The 16,383-nt window shown below is 43.5% G+C and overlaps 1 protein-coding gene across 2 annotated transcripts in view; it reads right to left on the reverse strand.

Annotated features, from left to right (window-relative positions):
* Window positions 1-819: 819 nt before the first annotated feature.
* The window catches only part of sox5 (SRY-box transcription factor 5), a 49,554-nt gene continuing 33,990 nt past the window's right edge, over window positions 820-16,383 (reverse strand). Inside the window, exons 7-11 of one of the 2 annotated variants that reach the window (XM_066668632.1) lie at window positions 13,057-13,229; window positions 8,543-8,645; window positions 8,092-8,265; window positions 4,974-5,190; window positions 820-4,659 (exon numbers count right to left, since the gene is read on the reverse strand). In XM_066668632.1, the coding sequence (XP_066524729.1) occupies window positions 4,359-4,659; window positions 4,974-5,190; window positions 8,092-8,265; window positions 8,543-8,645; window positions 13,057-13,229 (968 nt within the window). In that variant the 3' untranslated portion in view covers window positions 820-4,358. Of the gene's footprint in view, window positions 4,660-4,973; window positions 5,191-8,091; window positions 8,266-8,542; window positions 8,646-13,044; window positions 13,230-16,383 lie in introns of both variants that reach the window. The other variant, XM_066668630.1, reaches the window with a different exon arrangement.

Below are 16,383 nucleotides of genomic sequence, written 5' to 3' on the forward strand. Positions count from 1 at the left end.
GGAGCGGTGGAACTGTTTCTCCAGAGTGATGGGACACCAACCAACACCACTGTGATGTGTTGGAGTGGCATTTGTGGCCCAGCACAGCTCCCCCAATATCAGTACCTGACCTCAATAATGTTCTTGTGACTGTAGCTAGTGTAAAAGCATCCCAGAAGATCCCATCTCTTGGATGAGCATGAGTAAATACGCTTTAGGCAAGAGAGTGTACAGGGACCACTGGTGCCACTGGACCACGGATGCTGTTGCCAGGTCAGTGGTCATTCTCTGTGTTAGATGATGAGCAGCTGAAGTAGAAATGTAGCATAATAAAGACTACGAGGAGTTGGTTTTAAACATTTGCTTCACACTGTATTTGTGTTTTAGTCTTTCGTTTCTTTGAAGTGGATTACAGTGAAACACTGTCCTTCTTCTCGCTAACTCTCCTTTGGCCAAATACCCGGAAGAAACGGATCAAAGTCAAATAGCTCAAGATGTATTAACAACCACTGTGAACGTATTTCAATGAATGTTTGTAATCCATGCAGATTCTTGGCTTTTACCAAAGAAATAAAGCTTTACACACAAATTTGATTTAATCCCAGTGTGCGTAAATTCCCTCTGTAGAGAAGTATCTGACCTGAGCTGCTGGAGCACTTTTTTTTTTCAAAACACTTTGCAGTGACTATTTCAAAGCAGTGACGCAGTTCGGTGGAATGTTCTGGAAACTGGGCGGCTGCTCTGCATTCAGAACGAATCGGTGGACAGAAAGATAGACACCAGAGAGACCAGCAGGAGTACAGAACACATTGCTGTCTTTATTAGAGCCTAAACCGGCAATAATACTGAAAAACGTCAACTCAGAACAGATGGTGGCAATCCACGGCTTGTTTTTTTTTTTTTTTTTTTTTTTTTTTGCTTGTTTAGTTTTTGTTTTGATTTTTTTTGGTTGATTTTTTTGTTTGTATTTCGTAAGAGTACAATAACTCCTCCTTTAATGTGGCATGAATAACATCAATAAAAGAGAGAAAAAAAGAAATATACAACTTATATTACACTGTGTTATGAACAAAATATAAATCTATAACTCTATGTTATATTTACATAATTATCTTTCTCCATTTTTCAAGTTGAGATGGTAAGAATAAGTATGTTTTTTTTTTCGTCCATTTATTACTTTGTTTTGAGCTCCACACATGGCTTTGATTGTCTTATCTATTATTTTTCAAAATAAAAGTCACCACTGATGCTTCGTGGTGCCGGTTTATATGATTGGCAGCAAGGGGCCTCCTCTGTGAACCAGCTCGCCCATCCTTCTGCCCGGGATTGTGGGTGGGCCCTGTTGTATTGAAAAAGTGATTGAATGGTCGAATGTGAGAGTGAGGCTCCCTAGAATGTAGTATATGGCAGGAAGGACACTAACATGTGCTTGGGAGGATCACTGTCCAGCGGGGCGCCACTCTAAGGGTCGGTACGCTGCAGAGAAAGGAAGAGGGAACCCAGCTGAAGACTGAGAAAAGATCTGCCATGGTGTGGAGTTCAAACAAAGTCATCTTCTCCAGAAGTGGAGTCCCATAGAGGTTAAACATCTATAATGGCTACTCGGTGGAGGATCACTGGAGCAGACAAAAACTCCATATCCCACAATGCCTTTGGGCATATTCTCTGGTCTGATTGGTATGCCGTGTTTTGTATCCGTCCTATGTCATGTATACCGTTTATACCTCTGAACACACACGGCACTGAAGGATTATAGTCGCGTCTGTCGTGACCGGTGATGCTCCACAGAGTATTCAAAAAGGACTACAGATCCCAGTAAACATGAGCCAAGCTCCATTTTTTGTTCAATGACAATGGGGTATAATAGAACTGTCTTTAACCTTGATAAAAGAAAGAGACATAAAGAAATAGAAAACTTCACATTATACATAAACCATTACAAATAAAATAAAAAAAATGTTCTTCTTATATTTTCCTCTGACTGTCCAGAGTCCTAGTGCTTTAAGAAACGGGATTTTTTTTTTCTCTTCGGAGTTCATGAACGATGCACAGAAGAGGAGGAAAAAAAGCTTGAAATGTCTCTTATTCCTTCATGTCAGCAGTTCCTTGCGATTACTTCTCAGAAAAAATACCAGCGTAGGGACGGGATTAATACGACGCAAAACCGACAAATAAAAAGAGAACAAATAAAAAACCAAAAGCAGAAATGAAAGAACAGAGTATTTAGATCTAGATACCTACCAGCTAAATATAATGCTTTATAAAGCACAGTTTTTCAGAATGTAATAATTAAAAAAATAAGGAGAACCAAAAAGAGCAAAAAATAAATTATACTGTACATAACTTACTAAACTTAGGGAAAAAAAATGCTGACCATCCTTATAATTATTGTTAATAATATTATTACACTAGAGGCAGTTTGAATAAAAATAAAATACAGTATTCAAATACGAACAAAAACATTGACATGCAGAGTCTTAAAACTGCTCCTCCTTCAAATAACTTCGACAGCAGAGTGACGTCGTCATGGAGACCGAACGCAGGAGAAAACAAAAACAACAAAAAAAAAAAAAACAGAAAAACAATGCTTGTTCCAGACAGGGCTGGACTCCAGCCCACCCCTCGGCAGAAGACCTTCTGCTGAACACACACACACACACACACACACACACACACTGCAGCGAGAGAGAGCTCCATCGTCTGGACAAACCCTCTGGACACTGAGTACCTTTCAGAGCTGGGTATTGGGCGCTGTGGAGACACCGATGGGCCGACAGCTAGGGACTGGGGTCTGATTTGTGGCGGAGGTGGACGCTTACGTGATGCTTACGTGGATTGGACGTGAATGGAGGGGCTGAGGGGTTAGCTCCGTCTAAAAAGGACCCTCAGAGTGATGGAGGGAGGCTGTTGATGAAAAGGCTGCACAGATGGACAGAGTGAAGGATGGAGAAGAATGAATGTAATACTAGAGAGGAGCCACTGAGGCACACTGTCTCCCTCACATTCTCCCTCACAGTCTTTGCAAATTTGAGTTTTACCATGCCATAAAAACGTATTGATTTGTACATATTAAAAAAATGTGCAAAGCCACATTGTATGCAGATTTTTTTTTTTCAAAACATGTACACATAAAAAATACTAATGTGCAAACTTGTGCACAAGACCCGCAAAGCTTTGGGTGCTCCGGAGGCCTTCAGAACCCATCTATTCTCTCTGTTCAGTGCCAGAGCCTTCTCTAGGGAGCCTCCCTCTCTCTCTGTTTCTCTTGGAACGGAGAGAAGGGGCTCTGCATTCTCATAATGGCAAAAACACTCTGTTTAGGAAAAGAATGAAGAACAGTGGCCGAGGAGGGAGGGGGCCGAGTGGAGTCCAACAGGTTCGGATCTCAATTTGTTTTCTCATCGGAAACAAACGGCTCGGATTCTCTTCCTTTTGTGGTGTGGAGCCTCTTTGTCGGTTTAAAAGCCCACAAACATCCAGCCCTGCATCTGTCTGCGCGCAGTAAAAACCCAGTGACCACTCCAGAAGCTCAATGATCAGGGTACGGACACGAGAGTGAAAATGTGACCACCGCACATCGAAAAAACACGACAGTTTCACGTCTTCACGACAATGGCCGCCCGTCACTGTAAACACAGAGGAGGAGAAAAAGACCGGCGGGAAGCGGGTGTGTGTGTGTTGTCCAGTGCTGTGTGGAACTCTGTCCTTTCAGTCAAAAAGATGAGTGTGTATGTGTATGTGTGTTTGCGAGATCGTGGAGAAGCATGTGATTCAGTAAGGAGCACACCGAAGAGGGACTGGAGGTGGTGGGTTTAGGGGAGAAATTGTCGTTACTCCTGTCAGGTGCTTTATGTCAAAACGGGAAAATAAATGCTTTTTTTTTCTCTCTATTAAAACTGTAGCACAAAAACAACAAATCACATTCACAAGCCACTTGTTGGCACCGTGTACCTGAGTGAGAATATTATAGAACCCAGAAAAAACAAAACAAAACCAAAAAAACGCAGTTTTTAAAAGTGTCTCTTATAGACAAGCAGGTCCACCGTTTTAAAGTGTCTCTGATAGGCCGACCGAGGGGTCCTTGTTTAGAATAAGTCTCTCCGTGACCTATCACAAGGTCATTTTTCCTAACTTTCCTGTAGCTTCATGGAGGCAGTTTTGCCACAGCGGGTCATGTTCATTCAGCAGAAGTTGAGGCAAGGCGTCTTATTTCCTTCCCAAGACCCTCCGTTAGTGTAACAGTCGCTCTGATTGACAGATCCTGTGCTTTACTGCTGCTGCTGGTATAGAGGGGGACTTAGCTCTGCGAGAGTCCTGATTGGATGGTGCGGTAAAGTGAGGGGGAGGGGTGAGGGATCAGGGGATTGGCCGGATGTCTCTTATTGGTTCACGTGGTTCTCGTTGTCACTGCCGAAGTCTCCGTCCTCGTCCTCGTAGTCGAAGTCGTCGTAGGCATCGCCGTTGCTCTCGTCCATCCGCAGCTCCTCCTCTTTGATGCGAGGCTCCTCCCCCTTGCTGACGCTGAGGTAAGAGGGCTGGCTGCTGAGGGGTGGGGCTGGTTCCGGGCTGCTGGACATGCTGGAGTGCTCCGAGGGCATCTGAGGAGATGGCATTCCGGCCATGGACAGAGCTCCTGGATACACCACGCCCGCGGAGGACAGAGGCAACTGTGCCTGCTGCCTGTAACACAAACACACACACACACACACAGTTGAGTAACAACATTCACAAAAGACATTACTGTTTCATTTTATGATAATATTTTTATCAAGCTTGTGATCAGGGTCACGGTGGGGCCAGGATTCTACATGGAACCCTCCCTGGTCAGGGCACTAGTCCACACCCAATCACAGTTACCCTGAGGTGGAGACAGAACCCAGGACCCCAGGACGCTACTGTGCTGCCCCTGGCCTCTTATTAACTCTGAAAAGCCAGCTATTGCTGAAGTGTACTTTGATGTGTGGATTTGGATCTGATGTTCCTTGTTCACTCACCCCACAGTGAAGTACTGGCGCATCTCCTGCCTGCGGCTTCGCATGATGGCCTTGTACTCCCCAATGCGCAGCTTCTTGCCGTCCACCAGGCAGGTGCGTTTGGGCCGGGGTTTGTACTTGTAGTCTGGATATTTCTCCAGGTGCTGCTTACTGAGGCGTGCCTGCTCCTCGTAATACGGCTGTTTCTCCAGGTTAGTCATGGCTTTCCAGCGTGAACCTGAAGACAGACAAGGGGTTGTCAGAGAGCAGATATACACGTCTACACACAGGAAGTACAACTACAGCCCCTTTGCAAACGTGTGCGCGTGTGAAGCAGGGTGGGAACGAACACTCGGTCGAAGTTTGTGGAGGGTGAGAGATATATATATACGGTGATATACTTCTGAAATCCTAAATTCGATTTTTCCGCCCTGAAGGAGATCTTGCAGCCAGATGCAGGCTCGGGCGCACCACACCTCCGCGTCCACATTAACACACCTCTGGTGTAATTTTTCCCAACCGTGCCGTGGTTAGTCTGTTAGAGGGCCGAACTTGCAGGCCCCTGTCTCCATATAAAGTGGCCTTTTGTTTGGTCTAATGAGTACCTTTGAGTGGAAGTGATGTCAAACAGAGCAGTGCAGAGCGCGCTCTCTGGCCTCGTGCGGCAGTGCGCTCACACACACGCACACGCGCTCACACACACGAGCGCTGACGTGCGTCATTATTCCAGGTGACAGCAGGTTAAGTGGGCCATTCACACACTCCATCTAATTATCAGAGCTCAATAAGAGTACCTGTGGCCTCTGCTCCTTATTCCTCATTAACAGAGCCCTGTGAATACACACACACACACACATGCACACAAGTACGCATGCACGTGTTTATCCCTCGGCAAGTGGCCCATGTGTGTGAGCGTTAGTTTGTGGTGATTTTACACTCTTCTACTGTATGTTTAATGGGAAAAAGCTGTCACCACTGAGCCTGACACGCACCCGGCCGCTGGAAAGGGGAAACTCCTTCTGTTAACAATTGAGCAAGCGGGAGCCTTATTAAAACCAGATTTGCCGGCGTTATAAAATGCTTAGGAGCTCTTTAAAATGTCAAACACAATCCCAGAGGTCTGGAGAAAATGTCAGACAGACTGGAGTGCTTGTTTAATGCATAATGAATTATATCATCATTGTTGGAGTCGGCTCTCCAGAGCGATTCATTAGGCAGCGGTTACACAATGCTGCGCGGGGAGCGTGTGTGTGTGTGTGTGTTTGTGTGGAGGGTGTAGAAGTCCCTCAGTTGCTGCGCTAAATTGTCTTTTCCTTCCAGGGGGAGGGGCAAAATGCATAGCCCCGCCTCTTTTCATATAGTCATGCAGACATGGCAATGGCCTTATGACTTTGAGCTAAGGTACACATGACATAAACCCTCCATGTGATGGAGAAGCCCATAAACAACAAAAGATCAAAGCAGCACATCACGAAAACTAGAAACAGAAGACACGCATTTCACCTCAGCATGGATTTATCTATAGCTGACAACAACTGTAATTATTTAATATATTATATTTATATGTAAATGTCAAGTCCAGTGCCTGGTGACTGTCTGTGAGGAGTTTGATGTGTTCTCCCTGTGTCTGCGTGGGTTTCCTCCGGGTGATGGTCTGTGAGGAGTGTGGGTTGTTGTCCCTGTGTCTGCGTGGGTTTCCTCCGGGTGACTGTCTGTGAGGAGTGTGGTGTGTTCTCCCTGTGTCCGTGTGGGTTTCCTCCGGGTGACTGTCTGTGAGGTGTGTGGTGTGTTCTCCCTGTGTCTGCGTGGGTTTCCTCCGGGTGACTGTCTGTGAGGAGTGTGGTGTGTTCTCCCTGTGTCCGCGTGGGTTTCCTCCGGGTGACTGTGAGGTGTGTGGTGTGTTCTCTCTGTGTCTGTGTGGGTTTCCTCTGGGTGACTGTCTGTGAGGAGTGTGGTGTGTTCTCTCTGTGTCTGTGTGGGTTTCCTCCGGGTGACTGTCTGTGAGGAGTGTGGTGTGTTCTCTCTGTGTCTGCGTGGGTTTCCAACGGGTGACTGTCTGTGAGAAGTGTGGTGTGTTCTCTCTGTGTCTGCGTGGGTTTCCTCCGGGTGACTGTCTGTGAGGAGTGTGGTGTGTTCTCCCTGTGTCTGCGTGGGTTTCCTCCGGGTGACTGTCTGTGAGGAGTGTGGTGTGTTCTCCCTGTGTCTGCGTGGGTTTCCTCCGGGTGCTCCGGTTTCCTCCCACAGTACAAAAACACATGTTGGTAGGTGACTCAAAAGTGTCTGTAGGTGTGAGTGTGTGAGTGAATGTGTGTGTGTGTGTGTCTGTGTTGCCCTGTGAAGGACTGGCGCCCCCTCCAGGGTGTATTCCCGCTTTGCGCCCAATGATTCCAGGTAGGCTCTGGACCCACCGCGACCCTGAACTGGATAAGTGAATGAATGAAGGAAGGTTTTTCCACAAGTTCAAGCACATTCTGTATTTATTCCCAATTTTATTGTTTTTTTTTAAATTATAGTTACTGTCTATATCCCTCCAGTGTATGTGCACTGCCCACTGTCTATTGAATCACAGAGATACTGTATCCACTGTGTTTACGTCTAAGCTCATGAGATGTAGCCTGAAGGTATTACACATGGCCAAATGTCTGCAGACACCACCCCCTTCTAATTCTAATTTTAAGGTGGACGAATTGTGATGTTGAGTTGGGCACACGCTTCTTCTATGATCTCTACATTCAGTTAACAATGCATTTTATATAAAAAAAAAACATTTGGCCAAACTGTATAAAGACTATAATATAGAACTGAACTGAAATGAGCCAATTACTAAACATTTAACCTTCCGTATAAATTATCTGCAAGTTTGTAGTAAGTGTAATACACACCTGTACGGTAGACATCTCATTTAGAAATGAATAGCATGAATAAACACTGAGCTTTCTAGGCTGGGACAAAGCATTATAGCCCTCCTCTGGCTTTGCTACACTTTTGATTCAAGTGCATCATGTTGTTCTGTGCTTTACAACCTGTTCTATAGGTTAAAAAAGTAGCACTAGCTCACTCTCCTTTCCTCTCATCTCTCTTTCTCTCTCTCTCTCTCTCTCTCTCTCTGTCTGTTGGTTCACACGGGATCAAGTCTTACCGAGGATTTTGCTGATGTTGGAGTTGTGCATATCGGGGAAAGCCTGCAGGATCTTTCTCCGCTCGTCCTTGGCCCACACCATGAAGGCGTTCATGGGCCGTTTGATGTGTGGTTCTCCGGAGCCACGACCTCGCGCCTCCCGGAACATCCTCGAGTCTGACACACTGGGGCTGCCTGCAGGGGGACAGTGGGGGGAGATGAGGTAGTGTAGATTGCTGAAAGTTATTGTTTGGCAGCTGTAGCCTACAGTGAATGATCTTCATCATCGTGTGGAACTATTTTTATTAGAGTTTTATATGATTACACACATGTACTGAGCATGGGTGTGTTTTGTCATATTGTATGTGGTATTTGTGCCTAATGACACCCATTAAAATCACTGAAAAACAGGGCCTGGAGTTTTAATTATTCAGAATGCATATGAATGAATGGATAAAAGAAATGACAATACCATCAGAGTCGCCGCTCATGCCAAAGTCCATCATGGCGTGAGTGAACTTGTTCTCCTCCGACTGTTTCAGCTGCTGACTCAGGCTCTCTAGAGCTGCCTTCTCCTGGAAACACACACACACACACACACACACAACCCTGTTAGCATCTCTGTCAATTAAATACCAATTAATTACTTGGCAGTTTTAACCTATTCAATATTTTAAAAAAAATCTAATAATTTTTAATGTTTTTTTTTGCGAATTATTACAGAAAACAATGTAAATATATTTTGTTTTTGATCAACTGCATGTTTAAACTTTTCATTATTTTGTTAGATGTAGCATGCATGCCTACACTCTCTCTCTCCCTCTCTCTCTCCCTCTCTCTCTCAGCCCTGAGGTCGATGCATTAGAGTGAACAAGAGCGCAAAGCGCTCCAGAAAGGAGAGCGAGTGGGACCGCACGGCCTCCTGGGTATTTATTACACCCAATAAAAGGCAGATTAACTCTGCATCTACATGCCTAATGTAGCTAGGGCACACATTTCAACGCGACACCCCCGCCTTTCTCCAAATACATCCGCTCACACACACACACACACACACACACACACACACACACACACACACACATATACACACACACACACACACTCACACACTTACAGACACACAGACACAAATACACAACCCCCCCGAAGCTGCATCTGGGGCTTAATTAGTCGATTAGACTCCATCCTAAACGCATGCCATCTTTAAAACACACACCCGGAGAGGGTGCTCGCCATTAGAGGGTGACCCAGGCGAGTCGTGGCGCTGTAATGAAACGCATTACACCATTCCACAGCCATACAGATTTAATTATTCATTCTGGGTTAGTGAGTGGGGTTTAAATGAATGCGCAATGGAGAGACGATTTGTCCCTAGAGAGCGGAAGAGAGAGAGAGAGAGAGAGAGAGAGAGAGAGAGAGAGAGAGAGTGAGAGTGAGAGAGAGAGAGAGATGGAAAGTGAAGGTTAGAAAATGATGCGCTGATGTTTAAACTGAGTGTAAGCCTCAATGCATCAGAGGTTTGTTTGTCAAGTTTGGCGCTATTGATCCTAAAGAATTTTATGTACATTTGACTCTTTCTCTCTCTCTCTCTTTCTCTCACTCTCCTTTCATTGTTTCTGTCTGATTTGATCTGCCTCTCTCCCTCTCACTCTCTTTCCTCCCATTCTTTCTATCCAATCTGACATTTTTCTGCCTCTCTTTTTCCTTTTCTTTCTGTCTAATCTACCCCTCTCTCTCTCTCTCTCTCTCTCTCTCTCTCTCTCTCTCTCTCTCTCTCTCTCCTCCCTTTCATTGTCTCTGTCTGATCTCTCTCTCTCTCTCTCTCTCACTCCTCCCTTTCATTGTCTCTGTCTGATCTCTCTCTCTCTCTCTCTCTCTCCTCCCTTTCATTGTCTCTGTCTGATCTCTCTCTCTCTCTCTCACTCCTCCCTTTCATTGTCTCTGTCTGATCTCTCTCTCTCTCTCTCTCTCTCTCCTCCCTTTCATTGTCTCTGTCTGATCTGATCTGATCTGATCTCTCTCTCTCTCTCTCTCTCTCTCTCTCTCTCTCTCTCTCTCTCTCTCTGTAACAGTGAAGTGATGCAGAGACTAATACCTGTTGTAATGGTTGTAACAATTTTGGACTGTAATCCCACACTCTCCAAACCTTTTTCATTTTTCATTTTTCCACTTCCTTTGATTTCTTTGTTATTTTATATTTTGTTTTATTTGTATTCCACCCCAACCCCATATTTTTAAGCTTCTATTACTGTCTTATGTGGACAGATGGAAACTGTTGTCCGTATATGTAGAGTGCTTTTGTTTATTAATTATGGTAAATAAATTAAATAAAGAGTGTGTATTTAGTCTCTTGTCCAGATCATTTTACACTAAAAAAAGCAAGGAATTATGCTCAGCCTTTTTATTAGGTACATGTTTCAGATAAATGTTTATAATTCATTTTCTGGGCCCTGACCAATTTCATAATTAGAATAATTAGTAGGAAGCTATAAAAGGTTAAAAAAAATTTAATTACAAATTACATGATGTGATGAAAAAATACTGTTAGTAGAAAACGGTGTATTTTTATTACATAATAAATAAAAATTACGTAAATACTGAATAAAACTATAATGCTGGTAAAATTAGAAGCATTTATGTAAAATACATCAAATCCATCTAAAATATTTTATAATATTTAGTTTAATTCCAAAGTTAAATTTATTATTGTATATAAATTAACAAAAATAAACAGTTCATTCCAAACCCTTGTGCATTACTGTAACCAGGAAGTTATCAGTGAGCCACATATTGAAGCACTGAATTTTGTAAAAATATATGCAGTGTTTTTTCAGTCACAATGAAAGAAAGAAAGAAAAAAAGAAAAATGAAGAAAGAAAAAAAAAGGTCTTATTTTCATGTCCTAAATTTCAGACAAAACTCAAAAACTCACTACCATCAGCACAAACTCTTTCATCTCTAAAATAGATATATTTCATAATATTTCAAAACACTATTACATTTTAGTGGCTGTGAAAGTGAAGACATTTTTATTAGAGGCTCATTTCTATGAGTCTGTTCATCATTACATTTTTACACACTGTATAACAGGCAACTGGTGTCTTCAAATGACATAAAAAATAAAGAAAAATGGAGACACAAGGTTTGTCCTGACAATAATTATATAACGGATGCATTATCTTCAAATTTCCTTCAGTCTCCGCACCTCCCTCTTGGACACAGCCCATGAGCTAAATAAAACTTGACAGTGATCATCTTTCTCTCCATAAAACACAATACATTTAACACCTTACATCTCATGTCAGTCTCATGTTCAGCTGCATGCTGGGAATAGTCCAGACGTGTCTTAATGTAAATGCAGACGTACTGAAAAATCCACCTGCTGTCACTCTCTGATGTGCGGAAAAGTGCTGGAGAGTGTGTGTCTGTGTGTGCTAAGCTTTGGTCAGCGTAAAGTGCGGCTGATCTGGAGAGTAGGGGATTACTCTTAATGTACCTTCATTAAGCCAACAGCAATCAGCACAATCACTACAGAGTGGGGAACCGTATGTGTTCACACTAAGCTTTCAATTAAGCCCTGTGCACATCCCTATAACCACAGAAACAGGCCTCACTCTGTACTATCCATGCAGTTTATGTATGCTAACTGCTAGCAACTCAGATTATGGGGATAAAACAAGCATATGACTGACACTCTCTCATTAATATGGCACTCAATATCAAAACTACTATTTAGTTTATTAAAAAATTGGAAATAACAACATCAGTTTCATTGAAACAGTCAGTAAATGAATCTCTTATCATTAGCTTGAATCAGTGTTCAGTAGATCTTTAAAAAATTAGCATTAGCTGTTTATGAGGCTAATGGGTTCTTATTCACAAAATTGAAAAAAGAATTCAGGAGGTGAGAGACAAAAATAACATGAGTATTATACGTATTTAATTCTTGGTCTTGTTATATGATAAGCAGCAGGCAGTTAACATGTTAGCATCTTGGTTTTTTATTGTACAGTGCTGTTGTTGTTTAGTTTCCTCTGTTGGTTGCTTAGTAACATGCTAAACACTTTGGTATATTTCCAGCTAAATGTACAATTGCCCCCAGAATTTATAAGACTCTAGTGACCTCAAAATCAGTCTGGAATTCCACTTTGTGATTTAGACATAAAGACTTAAATGGATGATGTCCTAAAATGCAAATAAGGATCGACTTTAGGTCACTGCCGAAGACTCTTTTTGGAAAAGGTTAAAATGCTTGTAGCATGTCTTAAGGTGTGTAGAAGCATGGGGCCAATTATGTGTGTGTAATTCCCTTGTTTATGAACACATGCTGCTTGTTCAAATGTGTGTGTGTGTGTGTGTGTGTGTGTGTGATGCACGCCGTGTTTGCTCAGCTGTATGGTGAAGGCACTCGCCACACCGCACCGTGTGGACCAGCTGAGTGTGTTTAACAAACACGCCCAATTTAGGCAGGCAGCAGAGGTTGGTGTGGGGGTGGGGGTGTTGGTGGGGGGGTGTGCTGCTGCAGTCACTTAGCATTAACGTCATTGTGCCCTTAGCATGAAGCTGCTGTTCAGTGAGCACGGTCGGCTCTGAGCCTGTCTCACAGACCCAGATAGAGCCCAGTGCATTAACTAAAGGCTCACATTCACCTCTATAAGCAAACAAACACTTAGGCACCAAGCAAATCAGTATTGTTACTTTAAATTCAGGTTTCCTTCAGTGGTTTATCTTTTGTTAGCTTGTTGTTTTACCTAGCTTGACCTGTGCTTAAGATTAGTTAACACTGAGTAAAACCCTCAGGTTTTAAATGCTTGTACCAACTGGAAATGGTCAGGCAGACGTTATAAAACTGATATGGGCAGGTGTCTACTAATGTAATTTGATGTAACAGGATTTCCAGTGGATATATGATGTGTGTATCTGACGGAGAGAGCCACAGACAACATCAGTGAATTAAGGTTGAGATCTAACCTGGAAACTGACCTTCTCAGAACGTCCATTGTTCAGGGTCAGGCTGTTGACTGCTGCCACTTTAGCGTCCAGGACCTGCTGCTCCCTCTTCAGCTGCTCCTTCATCTGCCGGGCCTCCTGGAAGGCCTTGGTCACAGCCTCGTGGTCATTCAGATAGCCTCCTGAGGTGATGGATGACAACAGGTCTAGAGGAGTGACAGGAAAAATAGAGACGTCAAATTTCCTCAGTCCTGAAGCCTCGCGGCATATTTCACTATGTTAACCTTGTAAAGCGGATGCTAGATCTTCCAAGAATCCAACAACAAACACAACAAGGTAGCTTTTTTATAGTGAAACATAGCAGCACTTCGCATACCAAAATATCTTACCTTCGCCAGTGTGGACGCACCCACATTCCAGCTGCTCTGGCTGTAGCCTTAACTTTAGTTAATTTTAGTTCTTACTTGATATCAACTGTATGTGACACGTGGAACATAAGGGTCTCTGATTTACCCAGTGCCATCTGATATGCTAATGTGTGTCTCGTAGCACTGAAAATACTTGGAAGATATAATGACAAGAAACAGTCGTTTGCTGCATTCCTCAATTTGCACCTGTATGCATAAGTGACAGCAGGTGTTAATTTTGTTTGCATCCACTGAAGGAATCTATAGAAGCAACAAAATGACTGTGTGCAAATGTGACGAGGGAAAAAGGCTGTAGGAAAAAAAAAATGTCTCTACAATTGGTTGGCACACAAATGCTTAGGGATTATACTCCATGGATGTTATGTTCAACAAAACACACCCGGTGTGTGAGTGGACATGTGCACAAATGTGTGTCTAGATAGAGGATTTTATTATTTAATAGAGTTACACCAGGTTAGGCCACGCAGCACTAACACACTGCCGAGCCTCTGGGCTAAGGACATTAGCATACTCTGCACTGCGGGCAGAATGCATTAACACGTACACACAAACACACACACACACACTGACCACTTCACTGTCAGCTTTGTGAGTTAGACTCAGCCAAGTTTGTGGTTAAAACAACCAGAATTTGAAAAGAAAAAACAGAGAAAATTTTGCTAGCATTGCTAACACCTGACGAATGTTTAGCACTAGTCAAAAATGTTACTTGGCGCACAATTGCGATATTCACTGCACTTCCTTCATCTAAACGCTTTAGGTGAATTAAAGTGGCTTCTATTCAAAAGATTTCCTTTTGGCACCTTTGTTATAAGAGTGTAGCTACGCTCATTGTCTTGCTTTTGCAGCCGGATGTGCTAAAATAATGCTTAAAAAAACAAACAAACCAAAAAAAACAAAAAAACAAACTGGCTGGGCATCAGCGGTTAAGTTGCATAATGTGCCCACACATAATATGATCATCAGCGAGAGGGTGAAAAGGAAATCTGCTACTTATTTACAACTGTAAATGTCATCACATCCCTGCGGCGAACACACACGAGACCGTGGAAGTGGCGGCTAAACACTGCGCTACACTTTCACAAATCTGTGCCCTCGCATTTGGAGATTCCATTAAAAGCCCCCCCCTTATCCTCCATTTGGTTTTGTCACTTCTCATGGAAAAGGGATTCAAAGGTTTTTAAAGCTCACAAATACATGCGCATCACTCTCAATCTGGGTTTATCACCGGAAAGCACATGGAGTTCTCTGAAGAGTGGGAGAAAAAGCAGAGATTATGCCTTATTAAGGAGGAAAGATTGCTAATTTGCTCGTCCCAGAACATCTGCCCTGATGCATATCAAAGATCCTTCTCACAGCCTTTTTTCACGGCTATTATTTGTATTATTTTCCTGCAGATTAATGCGTGTGTGGGGGTCTGGGCAGAGACTATCTGCCTCTCCATCTCTCCGGGTTAGATCTAACAAAGACCCATGTCTGATAATGGCTCTTTATCTGGCCTAATCCGTCCTCTAATGCCGAGCCGGCTGGATTAAGCGCTTCCATTTGAAACGGCAGAGGAGTGAATTCTTCTAAAAAGTCATATGTGGAAAAGCAGCTAAAGTAGTGGTGGATTGGCAGGCACTCAGAGAGTGGTGGGCTACCTCACGGTAAGGGTGGGATGATACAATTATGATACACAAATATAATGATGTGGTATGTTTTCTGCTTCGTGAAATGATGCACTTTGGGCTTTAAGAACCCCTTTAAATACAGCCGATGTCCTTGTTTTATTTGACAAGATTTTTCTCTTGGAGTGAATGCCACTGCATAATCTGCAAAAGTATATTGTGTATCTTATATGCATATGAATCATATCACATCATGTATCATCCCACAATCCCCATTTAGAAACAAACTATGAATATTAATATGCCTATCACAACACCATATGTGACAGTTAGTCTTATCCGAACATGGAGAGAGAGAACCGAGTACATACAGACACCTTAGGAGGAAAATTCAAAGCCAGAAAGAAAGGGCACTGAAAGAGTGCAAACCTGACCCATATAATAACTAGGAGAGTGGAATCAGTCTAGCAACCTGAGCCTGTGTTCAATTCCCAGGCTTCAGAGTCACGCCGAATGGGCTCCTGTCTCGTACAGTTGACCCGAAGCGTATGTAGGTCATTTCCTCGGTAGGCCTCTGTCCCACAACCACCACAGACCGAGGAAATGATTGGGACTATGAGGGTGATGGGTACAGAGGACACAGCTGCTGACAGGCTCCTCAGCTGTGGTTTCTGCGGTGACAGTGACATGGCAGAAAGGGGATCGAGGTTGGCATGAAGATCTGGGAACACTGGGAGAGAGTCCCAGGACGGACATGTCTCAGCTGGGTCACTCAGAGGAGAGACGGAGGGCAGGAAGAGGACGATTGAGGAAGACAGATACTCCTGTTTGAGACCACGCATGGAAATATGTTTGGGAATCACGTCTTGTTGTGTGGCGGGTGTGGACGCGTGATGGCGTAAGCTTCCGATTCTTCCTCCTCTTGACCTCCCAAAGATGCGCAGCAGATGGAAAAATCGCAGGGCATAAGGCCCACTCTAATTGTGAGCTAAACCACCGGCTTGCCTCAACATGTTCCAGAGGATTCCGGCAAAAAAAAACTTTACCCTCTAATCCATTTTTCAGAACAAAAAACATCTGGGCCACAAATCCACTAATCTGCTATTAAATCCCGGGATTTGTTGAAAAACACAGCGATTACAGGGGAAGAAGTCTGAAATGGTGAAGAGTGGATGTGGGGAGGGGAGGGTGGGGGGGAGATATTGTGTTATTGTGGCATTAATGCAGGTTGTTTGTGCTGTGCGTGGTAACAGAGTTGTATAAGAGGCTTGTCTAATCTCATAGCCAGTACAGGATGCCTGTCATGAAAGCTCCTTGTGTGT

The sequence above is a fragment of the Hoplias malabaricus genome, chromosome 4 (assembly GCF_029633855.1).
Source record: "Hoplias malabaricus isolate fHopMal1 chromosome 4, fHopMal1.hap1, whole genome shotgun sequence".
In the NCBI taxonomy this organism is placed as follows: Eukaryota; Metazoa; Chordata; class Actinopteri; order Characiformes; family Erythrinidae; genus Hoplias; species Hoplias malabaricus.